This window comes from Camelus dromedarius, chromosome 1 (assembly GCF_036321535.1).
Source record: "Camelus dromedarius isolate mCamDro1 chromosome 1, mCamDro1.pat, whole genome shotgun sequence".
Classification (NCBI taxonomy): Eukaryota; Metazoa; Chordata; class Mammalia; order Artiodactyla; family Camelidae; genus Camelus; species Camelus dromedarius.
This window is the reverse complement of record NC_087436.1, coordinates 51,708,990-51,723,517: the sequence shown is the minus strand read 5'-3', so window position 1 is coordinate 51,723,517 and position 14,528 is coordinate 51,708,990. Positions and strand designations below refer to the sequence as shown.

General features: G+C 40.4%; 1 protein-coding gene across 3 annotated transcripts in view; it reads left to right on the top strand.

Annotated features, from left to right (window-relative positions):
• Positions 1 to 499: 499 nt before the first annotated feature.
• Positions 500 to 14,528, top strand: part of BANK1 (B cell scaffold protein with ankyrin repeats 1) — a 384,383-nt gene continuing 370,354 nt past the window's right edge. The window contains exons 1-2 of one of the 3 annotated variants that reach the window (XM_064484614.1): positions 500 to 783; positions 9,052 to 9,117. Coding sequence is in view for 2 of the 3 variants with exons in the window: in XM_064484610.1 (XP_064340680.1) it covers positions 699 to 783 (85 nt within the window). In the remaining variant the exon portion in view is untranslated. The remainder of the gene's footprint in view (positions 784 to 9,051; positions 9,118 to 14,528) is intronic. The other 2 variants (XM_064484610.1, XM_064484612.1) reach the window with 2 other exon arrangements.

Below are 14,528 nucleotides of genomic sequence, written 5' to 3'. Positions count from 1 at the left end.
AGAAAAGAGCATCATGGTTTTGATTAGCTTGGAAGTCTTTGGGCTTACCGAGTCCATTTATGAAAGATCTGTGGGGTGGAAAAGACTCTGGTACCTGCCCAAGTCCCTTACAAAGAGAAATGAGGGTGAACATTTCCTAAATTCTTTTGGAGACTGAATCACTGAATAGGGAGACCCCTGCTGAGGCAGAGAAGATGCCAAGGGCTGTGCTTCCCTTTGGAGGGTTCTATGAAGAAGCTCTGCTGATACCAAATGGAAGAGAGCACTCGTTGCTTCTCAGCCACCTGCTGGACAATCAGGCATCAAACATTCACTCTACAAATACGTATTTCTTAAATGAGTACTATGTACCAAGCATTGTTTTAAGTGATGAAAATAGAGAAGTGAAAAGGTCAATGATGCGAATCGCTGTTATCATGGAACTTACATTGCTGTAGAGGGAGGAGGACAATAAACATGGTCCAAAAATAACAATGTATGAGGTATGTTAGAAGGTGAAAAGTGCCAGTGAGAAGAAGGAATCTGAGAAGAGGCATGCTGGCGGGTGCAGCTTTAAGTGGGGTGGCCAGGGTAGGCTTCAGTGAGCAGGTCTCCTCTAAGCAAGTATTTGGGAAAAAAAAACACAGGAGTGAGTGAGTTAGCTAGTCCCAGTGAAGTATTGGAGGGAAAGGAGACAGGCCTGGTGTGAAGACTCTGAGATGGAACCATGCAGGTGCGTTCCAGGCCCACGGGAAGACAAAGAGACCAGAGCCAAGTATGCAAACAGGAAGAGCATCTGGAGAGGTAATGGGAAGTCTGATCACATAGGACTGTGTGGACCTTCCTAAGAAATTAGTTTTTAACTCCCGCTTATGTGGGGAGCCCCTGGGGGGCTTGGAACAGATGAGCATTGTGCTTTGACTTCATTTTTGTAAGTCTTGTACTACTGCTGGATGATAGTAGACTCTGGGGGCAGGAGGGCAAGGTACATGGTGGGGTTGAGTGCAATAGTAAGAGCTCTCTTAGGAAGCTCTTTCCATTGAGGAAGTTGTCCACAATAGTAGCCAGGCTATCTTGATGATCAGTATCTTAATAGCTCAGGTCAGGTCAGTATCTTCAAGGTCAGCAGGAAACCAGTTCCGCCTGAGCAGAGGAGTTGCAACTTGCAGGAAACACTGTGGCCATCCTGTTTGAGGTTCTGATGGGCTTCCCTGAGCAACAGTGGTAGCAGCACTTCAGGAGCTGAACAGTTATTGTTCGGTCAGTGTCGGGAGGCAGAGCAGTGGTAGCTGCAGGAAACAAGCACTGGTGCAGGCTCCACAGCATTGTGCGTCATTCAACAGGAAGGTGGTGGGTGAGCACTGTAAAAAGCAGGACTGGAAGCGTGCACAGGGTGTGCTTTGTGCTGTGCAGTTGGTAGCCCCAGTACTAGAGGAGCCTTGTGTTTGGATATATCAGCATAGATAGTTTTAGAGTCAGTGGGAACAGACACTGTGGCAGCGTGATCATTTGTAATACTAAGAAGTAGTTTAGGCATCTAGGATCTGCAGCATTGATTGCCTTAGGGAAGGAATATTGCAGCAGAAACGCAGTAAAATTTCAAAAGGTCTATTCCACCAAGAGAACTCAGGGAACAGAGAATGTTTGATGAGTCAGAACAAATCTTCCAGCTCCCGGAGACTTCAGGTTTGGGGGGTGAGGAGAAGAGCCAAAGGCAAAGCGAGAAGGGTAGTTGATGTGGGTGTCTGAGATTCAGGAGAACTGTTTCCTGCTCCACGTAAGCTGAGGTGCAGCAGTGATGGTCAAACAGTAGAGGAATCTGGGGGGATGTGATAGCAGAAGGTATTTGAGCCTTTTCTACAGGGTAGACCCAAGGAGAAGACAAAACCCCTGAGAGGAAATAAAGCCCTGTGTGGTTTGTCTAGGCAGATGCGTGTGCCACAGTCCTCAGTTGTCTGTATTGCAGCATGGAGCGGGAGTGGAATGACCGTCAGAGCTTCAAGGGAGATAGCAGATACAGAACTGGTGGGGGGGGGGTGGTCTGTGAGGAGAGCCCCGTTACACTCTAGTGAGCCCTACTGGGCCCTTTGGATTGGGATGAGGAAGAATGCAGCTGTGACCTGTGTGAGATGATCACCGAAGTACCTTTTGGATCTCAGAAAGTGGTAACTAATGGTCTGATTTCCCCCACTCCTTAGAGCACAGAGGCAACTCCGCTAAAAATGGAATTGTAAGAGGCTGGGATGAATGTCAGGGACTAGTTGAACTAGACATTGAATTTCTTGAACAGTTCAGGTTTTGAGTTGAGACTTGTATTTTTGATGCATTTGTAGAGCCCAACTTCATTTTAATCCTCAGGGTTAAAATATATGTAAGTAAAGAATTAATTTTTCCCAGTTGTTTACATCCACTCCAATGAAGCCCCCCCCCACCAAAAAAAATATTGGGTGGATACTTTAGACAAAAGATTTCTTAGATTATAACTTAGGCTCTTGATTTTTTTTTTTTTTTTCCTGAAGTGAAAAATGAGAGTAGGGGTGTGTGGGAAGAAACTGTTTTCTTCACTCCCTTCTTTTCAAGGATCTCAGATGTAAGGAGTGAGATTGACCTTCTTCAGTCGTGATGCACTGACATCATCGGTCCATAAACAGACTTTTTAAATCTTAGGTATATTTTGTAGACAATATAAAGAACAACTGGGAGCCCACTGCCCAGACTCAAGATTTGGAATATGAAGTATGTGATGATCTGAAGTATGTGATGAATGAAGGATCTGACGTATGTAATGTGATGATGATTTTTTTTTTTTTTTTTTTTTTTTGCTTTGGATAGGGAAAGTTTAATATAAAGAATGTTAACTGCCCTGGGGGCTAGGAGCTGGAGTCTGTGAGAGCAGCTGCACATGTTGCAGTGACTGCAGCAGGCCACCAGGGGGCACACGGCAAGTGGGAGGCAGAACCCTGTTCATCCTGCCATTTCTTCCCAATCCCCTCTCTACTGATAAAGCTTAAAATCATGCAAGTTGGCAAAGGAAGGAAAATATTTTAAAAATCCAGGTCCATTTTTCACAGAGCAGGCAAATGGGTGAGTTTGACGCTGAGAGACAGTGAAGTGAAGTGATGACCAGCACAGTGCCTTTCCTTTGCAGAGCTATCCAGCATTGACCTATTAAAGTACTCTATTAAAGACAGAGGTGCAGGAAGCACATGGGTAAGGGAAGATGGAGATGCTAGTGAGGGGGAGTGGAATGAGGGCACACAACGGACCAAATTAGGGAGGAGCTGGGTGAGTAGGAATAAGAGTGAGGGAGTGAGGACAGCAAATGAGGGAAGCAGGATGGGGACCTAGGGAAAGCAGAAGGGTTGCAACAGCCGGATTGGAGGCTATGTTATGAAATCAATGAGGAAACAAGATTTGCCAAGAAGCAGCAGTGAAAGTTGATGTTAGATAACATGAATTTGTAATATGCCAAGGTAGTTGTTTGTCTCTTTATTTCCTTAATTAAATTTTGCTTTAATCTAATGATAGTTATTTAACTGGTTTGCCACATGAGGAAAAGATTGGTCATTTTTTGTCTTTTATAAATATACTTTTTTATTCTGTAAGAACTTTAAAACAAAATTTCATTTTAATTCACTGCAAGAGCATAAAATATGAGCCTTTGGAGCTTTTCATATAGGTATATTGGCTTTTGTGTGTAACAGGTTTATATAGATCACTTTCATCTTTTAAATATTTGGCATGCCATCTAGGAAAGGAAGAAGGGAGGGAGGGAAGAAAGGAAAGAGGGAGGGAAGGAAGGAGGGAGGAAAGGAAAGGAGGAAGGGGAGGGAGGGAGAAGAAAAGGAAGATTAGTGAGGGAAAGGAAGGGAAAGAAAAGAACGGGAAAGATGGAGAACTCACATGGTCCAGGGATTTGGGGTGTCCTCCTCTCACCTTTTCTCTTGCATATATGAATATTCATTCACAGTTTAAATGGTTGAAGGATTCTTGAGTGAAAAATGTCTTTAATTTTATACTGCCCCTACACTGGTTACAGGTTAAACCTGTAGGGAAATACTGACCAGAAATACTACATGTAATTCAAGAGCAAGGGTAGGACATTTGGAATTGGATGGACTGAGACTGGCCCATAATAGGCTTTCAGTAAATAACTATTATTAGTAATTTTTAGCAGTTTTTCAAGCCCTCTCAGCTGAGGCCAGTTCTGGTATAGTAGAAGTGGAGGCAAAGGGGAGGAATAGGAATTGGGTGTTGTATACTTAGTGGTCTGGGCACCACTCTGTGACTACTATGATGTATCAGGGGCAGGCTGGTCCCTTTTACCTTAGCAGGGATAGGTACATGCACAGGCTAGTGCTGTGGGAAGAGAAAGATGGGTGGATGCGCAGGTCAATGCTAGGCAAAATGATGACAAAAACAATTTATTATTGATAGAATTTTGTCGTAACAAAGCATCTGTGTCAAAAAAAGAAAAGAGCAAATCTTGTTATCTTTAACCACCCTTCTATTTATGCCTTCACCCCATCATCCACACAGAATCCACACACCCTTGCCTTTCAGTTCTTCAGTTTCTGGCCAAACTAATGGCAACTAAGATTCTCAGGTCATAGCAGGATATGAACAGGGAACACTGTGGCTTGGGGACTGCTTTCCTCCCTCACCTTGCCCAGCACATAACTTTTATTTTGTTTCCAGGGCCTGATTTAGGAAAATTTGACTTATCTTCACCCATAATTTTAAGGATGAAGGAAGAGAGCTTCATGCGATTTTGCAGCCTTCCTCCTTGAATCGTGTTTTCTTTAGACAAATAGGAAGGTGACCTAGAAGGCTGGCTCTTAACCTTAGAGTTCAGTATGCCCTAATTCTCTGCACCTGCCCCTCCTGTGCTCACTTCACAGTCCTGCCAGGTCCTGTGTCTTAGTGCAGTTTGCTTTCATTTGAAGGCAAAATAGATACCGCAGCTCGGTCTCTAGCGGCTCATGACTCCCCAGGGGAGCCCTCAGTCCTGGGAAGTCCATCGCTGTCATTTGGTTTCTAAAAGTTGAGGGAAGCTTGACAGGGAAGGGTACAAGTCTCTAGGAACTTTACTGCAAAAACAACTCAGTTTCTTACTAGAGACTTCTTTTGTGCCAAGAAGTCTGAAAAACACCTTGTGAGCACACACTGATGTCTAGTATGTAAATCAGTGATATCTAGTAAGCTCTCAAAGGGCTATTAGCTTCTCTCCAATCCACTAAAAGATGCTTCATTCTTGCACTGGGCACAAGTGATGATGTTCCTTGGAAATTTTCCAGGTAAACTTGTTTGGAATTGTGAGTAAGGCTTTCATAGCATTAATAAGACCTCTCATTAATTCTAAGAAAGACATGTTTCCCAGTTGCCTCTCACTTGGCTCATCTCAAGAACATTTTTTGTCCTGAAAAGTGTATCTAATTGAAGTCATGTCTCGAAATAGCAGCATATAAAAATGCTTATGATACAGTAAGTGAAAGAAAAAGTAAAATTCAAAAAAGTAAAAATACGCTCTGGTTACAGATTACAGTTCTCCATGGATAAAGATTAATAGGATTAGAAGAGACATGACAAGTTCTCCGGGATGCTGAAGATTCTCAACAAACACTGATGAATGAACTATTAATGCACATTAAAAAAGAGAAACAATGGTTAGAGTGGTGAGACTGTTGAAAAATTATTCAATTTTCTTTTGAATATTATATTTATAAAATAAGTTATTGAAAATCAACTGGATGACATTGTTATTAAAATCCTCCATCTTCTTTATAACGTCACTCTTTTCCCCACCTGAGCTGTTTATATCCTTCTTATGGCCAATGTCCAGTGATAGAAAAGCAGATCCAAGCACTGAGAGTTGTTCAGCTGATGGACAGATATCACTTACATGTCACTGCATTCTCAAATTTAATATTGTCTAATAGGATGGCCTAATTTAGGGACTATGTGATGTGTTTCCAAAGAATTTTGGTCCCCCAGATACCTGTAATTTAATACTGATGCTTACATTTTATTGATGTGTTCCATTATTTAAAGCTTGGTCACAAATGAATGCAAATGCCTGGGGAAATAAAACTTCAAGAATCCTTGGTCATTCGTACTTTAGCGTAAATCATGTAGGTAAAGAAGAGAGAGAGTATGAGGATGCTGGAGAGGGAGTGGATTTAGGAGAGGACATACTGAAGAGATAAAATGACAAAGAAAGGAGAGAATAGGAGGCTAAGTACTGCTTGCCAGATTCTTCTCAGAGTTCACTCCACTGTGGCTGAGTTGCAACAGGGACCATGGAAGGTGCTGCCACCATGTTCAGTTGGTGAGAATGTGGTCGGAGATACATGGTTTGGATGCAGGTGTGCTTGGGGGTGAAGACAGTCATGTCCAGGCTGCCTCTGACCTGTGGGAGCCCTGAGCCGGCAGTGAGTCTGTGGAGGGATTAGGACTTCACTTTTCAGCGGGGATTTGTAGCCATAATGTAGAGCCGGGATTGCAGGACGTTTAACAATTGTTCAGAGAGCACTAGGAGAATATTAAGATCACATTTCAGAGCTTTTAATACTGTTTTCTGCTATAGATTATGAATCTATAAATTCCAACCCTTCATTCTCAATAACAAAAGAAATATCTGATATCAGTTACAAGATTTTGACTGTGTATTAATGCCCAGTCTCAGAGCAATCCAAATTGCCTTCTTCTGGTGGTTGTTACTCTGTACTTTCTTTTAAATGATGAAGATTTTATTAAACAGAAACGATGTGTTGGCTTGACTTGTGAGTTTGTACTTACCTGCTCCTCTAATTATGTAACTGACCCTTGTTTAAAGTAATAAAAAATGAAACATAGACAGAACTCTCACATCAGGGAGCCTGTGATAGTTGTGTTCCTTGGTTTAAAGAAAGTGAGTGAGTGTGTGTGTGTGCGCGCGCATGCGTGAGAGACAGAGCGGGTGCACACACATGCATGCAAAAGTGTGGTTACTAGGGTGAGAGAACAAAACAGGCGTAATATGGAGAAACATTTTTAAGTGTTTACCCTATGCCAGACATTGTAAGGTATATACCATTATTTTCTTATTTCCTAGCTTATGAAACTGAACAGTTAAGTCACATGGGTATGGGTTTTTTAAAAAAACTGTAGAAATGGAGAGATTAAAATAAGAGCTATTAGTAGGGGAAGGGAGCAGCAATTCTGTCATTTCCTGTCCTTTTCAGAGCTGTGTTTAAGCATGCTAAAATGAAAGCAGACAGACTTTCTGGTAGCTATAACCCTTCCCATGGTTAGTACTGGAAAATTAGGTGAGTTATACATGAATTTTGAGTTGCAGTTGACTTCTTTACCCATTTTATTTAAATCTCACTGACATAGTTTGATGGTTGTTTATTTCCTTTATAGTTGATGGTATTGTTATGACATGACATTGAAATCCATTCCAGCTGAGGATGTTGTTTATTATCATGGTTATTTGTAATAGAAGTAACACAGAAAGGGTCTGAAATCAGTGACATACTGCTTTTACAGGCAAGAGAGCTCCTTATATTAATGTAGAGCTACATTTAAAAATTACATCCCCAGATTTTTTTTCCAGGTCTAAAAATGGGGCATTCAGTGAATAAATGTTGCTATTCATTATTAAACAAGCAAGTATATAATCAGTTTGATTCCTTTTCACATACACAACACATAGCAAACACACAGACACTACAAACCACACACACACACACACACACACACACACACGTATATCTGTTCAAAAAAGACTATACCACAAAAATATTGAGCGGTTATTGCTGAGTGGTGAATTGATTTTTTTTCCTTTTTGATTGACTTTTAAAACTGTCCACAAACACACGAAAAAACAGGACCCATCTGCAATAAGAAAACTTGTAGAAGTCAATTAACCAATATTTATCACACTGGTATCAATTAAGTGGTATTGTACTAGCATCTTTGGAGACGATACAGTCATGTATCAGGGAGACTCCTGCCCTCTAGAAATTATTTATTGTGAAGACAGGCACAAAAAATGAACACAGTATGCTAGTGGTATGGATACTGATTTCTTAGTGAGAGAGCAATCCCTTAGAGTTCTGTTGTTCAGCAGGGATTGCAGAGAGAAAAAGATATCAGGCAGAATTAAAAGATAGGTCCAGTTCAAGGAGTCATGTGAATAGGAGGCAAGAAATTCCTGTTGAATATAAAGGCTTCCATAAAAACCTAGAGATAAGAAAGTACTCTATTTATTTGAAGCTCAGAGGGGGATTAGTAAAGAGAAACGGTAAGATTGGTCGTAACTGTGGCAGCCCTTGAATGTCAGATTAGTCTCTGCTTAGACAAGCCTCTTTAAGTCCTCCTAGCAAGCCCTTTTCAGAGGGCACAGAACAAAATAAGGAAACCCCAAAGTCTCAGAAGGGGTGTTCCAGGCTTCACACCCCCATTTATCTTGAATTTTGTTCTTTGTCCTGTTTGCCATGCTTGTTTGGTATTTGCATCTTGATTTCAAATTGTCTACTTTGTTCTCATCTATAACTTCTTCAAGGTAGTATTTACTGAAACCACAATCTAGGCACCGCAGGTTAGAGGTGCCATGGCCTCAGGACTGTACCGTACTGTGTGCTAGCCAAAGCCTCTCTTTGTCCTGGCAGGCACTTGCCAGAGGAAGGAGATAAGAAAATGTATTTGTTATTTTGCTATGTAACCAACACCACCAAGGCTTAGCAGCTGGAAGCAACAAATGTTTATTATGACATTCGTTCCTGGAGGTCAGGAATCTGGGAGGGCCTCTGCTGGGTGGTTGCAGCTCAGGTCTCTTTAAGCTGCAGGTGTTGGCTGCTATCTCTGAGCACTTTGACAAGGGCTGGAAGGTCTGTTTCTGCACTCCTTCAAGTGGCCATTGGCAGTTTCTTGCTATATGAACCTCTTTCTCAGGCTGCTCAAAACCTGACTTCCCCCAAAGCAAACGATCCAAGAGTGAGAGGAAAAAAAGCCACCAAGATGGAAGTTACAGTGTCTTTTACAACCTAATCTCAGAATTGACATATTATCACTTCTGCATTTTTCTAGGGGGTCACACAGACTAACCTTGGTACAACATAGGAGGGAACTAGACAAGAGTGTGAGTACCAGCAGGTGAGGATCATTGGGGACCATCATGGAGTCTGGCTATGCATGGATGGTTAGGTAATTTTTCTGAATCATGTTATGATATAAACAAATCATTTATAAAGACGAATGTGACAGCCATATGTACTATATTTCTGCATTTAACATGGTGAAGGGGGGGGTCTTTAAAAATGGACCTGGTCTATTTGGCATTGTTTGGTTACACTGAGAGACACATAATGCCTAGAATTCCCATTTCCAGAAGAATGGCACAATGCTCTATGCAGAAATGCCAGCTGTGAAGCAGGGCCTACATTGTGATGCCTGTGTGAGCAGAGAGGTCTGCACTGCCCACTGAGGTCAGGCATCCCTCCTGAGGAACATGGAGAGGGAGAAGTGCGGGGGTCCAGACTCTCAGCTGCTGTGCGACACTAAGGCACACTTTCTAGCCATCTGATAAGTTGAGTTCATTGGGGTAGATAAAAACATTTTAATTGTCTAACTACTTGGGACGTCTGCCCTCTCTGTGTACTTAATGGCCTTGGAGGCTGAGGATTGGTCCCTACAGAGTTTTGGCGATACAATAATGCATCCTGGAGGACTGATGGAAATGATTAGACTGCCCTAGTTATTCTTTTGGTTCATGAGTTTGATCATGGAAGTGGAAGCCGAAAATGGAAGAAATAGGAAGTTGAGGCTCAGGAAGATTCAAGTAAAGTAACATTTGATTTTCAAAATTTTAAAGCAAAAAGGGACTACAAATAGTTCATATGCAAAAAATAAAATTAGTAGATTATAAGTAACCAAGTTATTTCTAGTGTTTTTTGAAAGCCTAGAACCCACTTGCATAAGTAATATATATATTTGAATATAATATAATTCCCATAACAATTTGCCATAACAATTTCTACCACATATTTGTAACCTAGAATTCTGTGATCAGATTGAGTCAAATTTTTCTTTAATATTTGTAAAAATATCATTCATGGTCCTATTCCATACCTCACTGGAAGGCCAATATCTTTTCTAGAGATTTCTGGAAATTTTCAGGGATGTATGCATCCCAATTCAATTCCCAGTTCCCACCTCAACCTGATTAGCATGTCCTTCTGCAGCTAGGTTGATTCCTCCATCTAAGATCAGCACAGACATGGACCACACGTTCTTTTCTGTGCTTCCCCCAAAGCATACGGGACAAGCAGTACACATCATGTAGCTTTTAGGATGTTATTTAGTGGGGCAGAGGAGCAGGTGCTCCTGGAGAGGTTTCATACCATCTAACAGATAGCAGAGAAAACAACTTAAGACGTAAAATTTTCTTAAAAACTTCCATAGGGACTCCTACTGCTAGGGGTCCTCTGACCACAGCCTCCTACCATGCTGCTGCTCGTCTTTTCCTTCCAGCTGTCACACCATCCTCGCTTCTGCCTCACCCGTTGTTACCGTTCTAATGTCCTTCTTGACGCTGCCTCCCTCCCCTCCCCCACCCCACACTCAACCTCCTTTTGTTGTATTTTCTTCTTCAAGACAGTTCAAGGAAGACTTCTTTTATACTCAAAGCCACCACCAAGGTATTTTTCTAAACCAAAGGCCGTGTCTTCTCATATGAAATATAGCATTCCCTAGTATGCCAAAATCCAACGCAATCTATTCTTACATTACAGAGGAAATTTTCTTTATTCCCAAATGTAATACAAAAATGCGAAATTATAAGCAAAATATTAAGATAAACATATGATTATTGCTCTATTGTTTCTGACACTGGTACTTCAATGTTGTTATTTTATTTTATTAATGACAATGTATTTAAATTACTCAAGTTCATTGGAGGTATAAGACTTAAAACGTTGAACTTGGTTTGTTGCTAAGAATAAGCCTTTCTAACAATTGACAACTCATGTAATTTCAAGTACCTAACAGCTTATTCTTATTTTGAGTAATCTTGCATTATTATTTTAAATACAGCGTAAGTCGTACAAAAGGAGGTAATTGGCAGTGAAATGTCATAGTACAGCTTTTTATTATTTGTTACAATAATTCTTTTAAAAATGCAGTCACCTGCTAACGTATAGCATTTATTCAGTACATTTCCTTTTCAAAATACTTCACCCATATGAATTATTTCCATAAGCACCTCAGTGAAACAGATAAATATTATCCTCTTTTCCAGATGGGGGTATGAGGCAGAGATAGACTGTCTAACATCATACAAAGAGAAAATTAGGATAAAGATGTAAGCAAGACTTTCTACTGTCTTCTCACCTTGCTTATTATAATATCTATGTAGTTTTCTTTCTAAATAAAAGTGAGATTAGAGTTTTTCTCAGAGACAGTGACGTTGGCTTCACTCTATGGTCTTTCCTTGAATCTTTTTGGTGATACAGCTTATCCCTGACCTTCACTTTGCCTTTTTTAAATTAATCTGGAAGAAAGTGACAATTTTATATTCTCATGTTAAGGTATCTGTGCAGATAAACATAAAAAAGCAAAAGCCGAATTTACTTACATTTTAAAGCTTCCAAATGCATCATGGGAAACTCCCCATACATCAAGAGCTCATCAAACCAGGTAAGCCGCAAACCAGGGGAGCCTTAAGGTCCGGTCTTCCATAGCCGGGCTTCTACAGAGTGTGTTTTGTGTCACTGAAAATCCTCTCTTTATTCAAATTTAGATAATTCTCCAACTATCAAAATTTAATTTTTATTGTGTAAGTAAGTGGCTTGAGTAAGAGGAAAAGTTATAATCATTTAATTCAGGTAATTAATAACTGATGATCATTTTGAACATTTGATACGTTTTTTAAAAATTTAAGTTGGATCTCCTCACTCTTCTCTTCAGAATCCTCTGATAACTTTCCATTCACCCAGGATAAAATGCATGCTTTGATCACAGCCTCTGAAGCCCTCCTACAGCTTTCCCCCTTCCTCCTTTGTTCCAGCCACACAGGCCTTCTTGCCCTTCCTTAGGAATGCGAGCACACCTCTTTCCCCATCCTGCTTGGGGCCTGTGCTCCTGTTCTCCCCTCTGCTGTGATTCTCCAGAGACTGCCTGGCTTCCGGGTTCTCTGAACTCTCCAAAGTGAGCCTGCTTTAAATACATATTTAGCCTTGTTTCCTGACAAAGACTTGTAATAAATAGTCCTTACTTTACCAATTACACTCATGTCTCAATGTCTAAATGTGAAGCTATGGGTTCTGAGTGTGAACATTCATCTGGAAAGGGGAGCATGCCCAGCCAGCACTGAAAATTATATCCTTCTTAAAAATGCTAAAAGACACCCAAATTCTATTAACAGTTTTATCTTTAAAACATCACTTGACCATTTTAGACTTTAAAAATGCTATACAAGTTTTTCTAGTTTGTCTCCAAATTCCATAAAACATTTGCAACTGGATCAATCAGTCAGTCTCCATGTACAAATGAGAATATTTATTGAGCTACTACTTATGTTCAGAGTGAAGAAATAAAGGCTACAATCTCTCTCTCAAGTGTCTATTTTCCTTCCAAGTTTCTGTCCACTTGGAGACATAACATAATAAAAACATAAACAATTGAACAACCTTCTGCCTGTCCGCCTGGATCCCAGCATCAATGATGAATAATGTCTCAATATTCTTAAAGGTTGACTTTCTCACTAAACTAAGACTAAAATTTACCTGTGCTTGCTCATCCAAATGTTTGGGGCTGAAACTATTTGGAACAAATTTAATGACCTTTAATAAAAATGTATGTGATATGAATGTTTGCTTCTAGATACAGTGGTTATATTCTTATCAGTGTGTTTGCATGCATGTGTGATGTTCTGAAAACGTGAATTCGACATGGTAAAAATAGGAATATCCATTACCACAGTGCTCTAACTACACTACTCATGGTACGTGGGCAAGTGGCCAGCACAGATACTTACAAAATCTGAGTTTGCAATAATGATAGCTTCTTATTCATTCTTGTAAATCCCTAGAGATGCTGTAGCTGAAAACCTTTTCAAGTAATGCAGTGTCACTCTGCCCCTTCCTTGAAGTGACTGCTGCAGTCGACCCATTAGCACTACAGGTATTTCTATTCTGCCTTTCAAAGGACAGGCTCAGGAGATGCGTGCCAAGGGTTCACTGAATGAAATTCTACTGAGCAGCTTCTTCCAGCATGTTTGAGAATGTCAGTTGCAGTGTGATGGATTTAATTGTTCAGCAAAGTGGAAATGCTTTCTTGGTTAATGGTTTCTCTTTAAAGAAGGGTCAGATTATTGTGGAATTTTTCCAGGACCCTCACCCTTAGAAACAGAAGGAAAATGCTGATGTTATTAATTAGTGAGAAGAAGAGTTATCAGCCTTAATATCTTTGGAAATTAATCCATTGCTGTTATATTTCCCAACTTTTGTTTTTCCCTCTGGGACCTTTAATCAGATCCTAGATGTATCAGTAAACTGGGATTAAGAAGATGGGCTCAGACAGCCAGACTCAGTGATAACTCTGTTATGATCTTCCCTGAAGATCTGAAACGTGGAAATATTGATGTTTATTAGGTCATGCAGATAATAATGCTAGGAATCTGTTCTATAATTCATAGGTTACAAATTAATTAAAATTATGTCTGAGACAGTAGAGCACAGTATTTGTAAAGATGGCAGTGGTAACCAAATTCCTCTTCTCTGGGAATCTAGAGATCTAGCTTCCTTTGGCTTTTCTTTTGAATAAAGTTTTTGTCTAAAACCAAAGGAATGATTATTTTCCTAGTAACTGGTTGTAATTGATTTTAATAGTGCTTCTGTATCTACTTTATAAAGACATTTGCTTAATACATCAAAATGAAATTGACTTAATGCATTTAGGATTGAAGACTTGCATTTGCTAGGATTTCTGCTACTTCAAAATACAGTAAAACATTTGTGTGTGATTTGATACTGACCCTGGAGTGAGACGATCACAGAGCTTTTGGAGGTCTTACGGCTGTGCTGAATGGCGTGGAGAAGAGATGATGGTTAGGTAATCAAATGGCAAATCCCGTTGGAGGGACATATGTAGCATAGTCTCACCTTCATTCTTAGACACGAGCTGATGCTCAGCGTGAATGAAGTTTAAAATGTGATGACAGAGATGGGAGGTTGGAACAAAAGGCTCAGGAAAATTCCTGGCCTGATTTCTATGAAATTTTACCATTTGCTCCAGGGTTCTATTTATTTGGTCCCCATACTATTCATTGAGCTGGGCCTCTGAAAAGAGATCGGCCAGCATAGACAACTCCAGTGTTGCGAAGGCATCCCATGCATTCCAGGGAAGAACAGGGTTTCCTAGGTTCTTAGTGGGACATGCTATGGTGATTCTTGGGATCCCAGTTAAGCTTCAGTCCATAGCTGCCTCTCGATCACATATTTCATTTGAGTTCTACAATACCAAGAAAACTAATAATAGTTAGTATTCCAACTTTGTTTCCTTGAGAG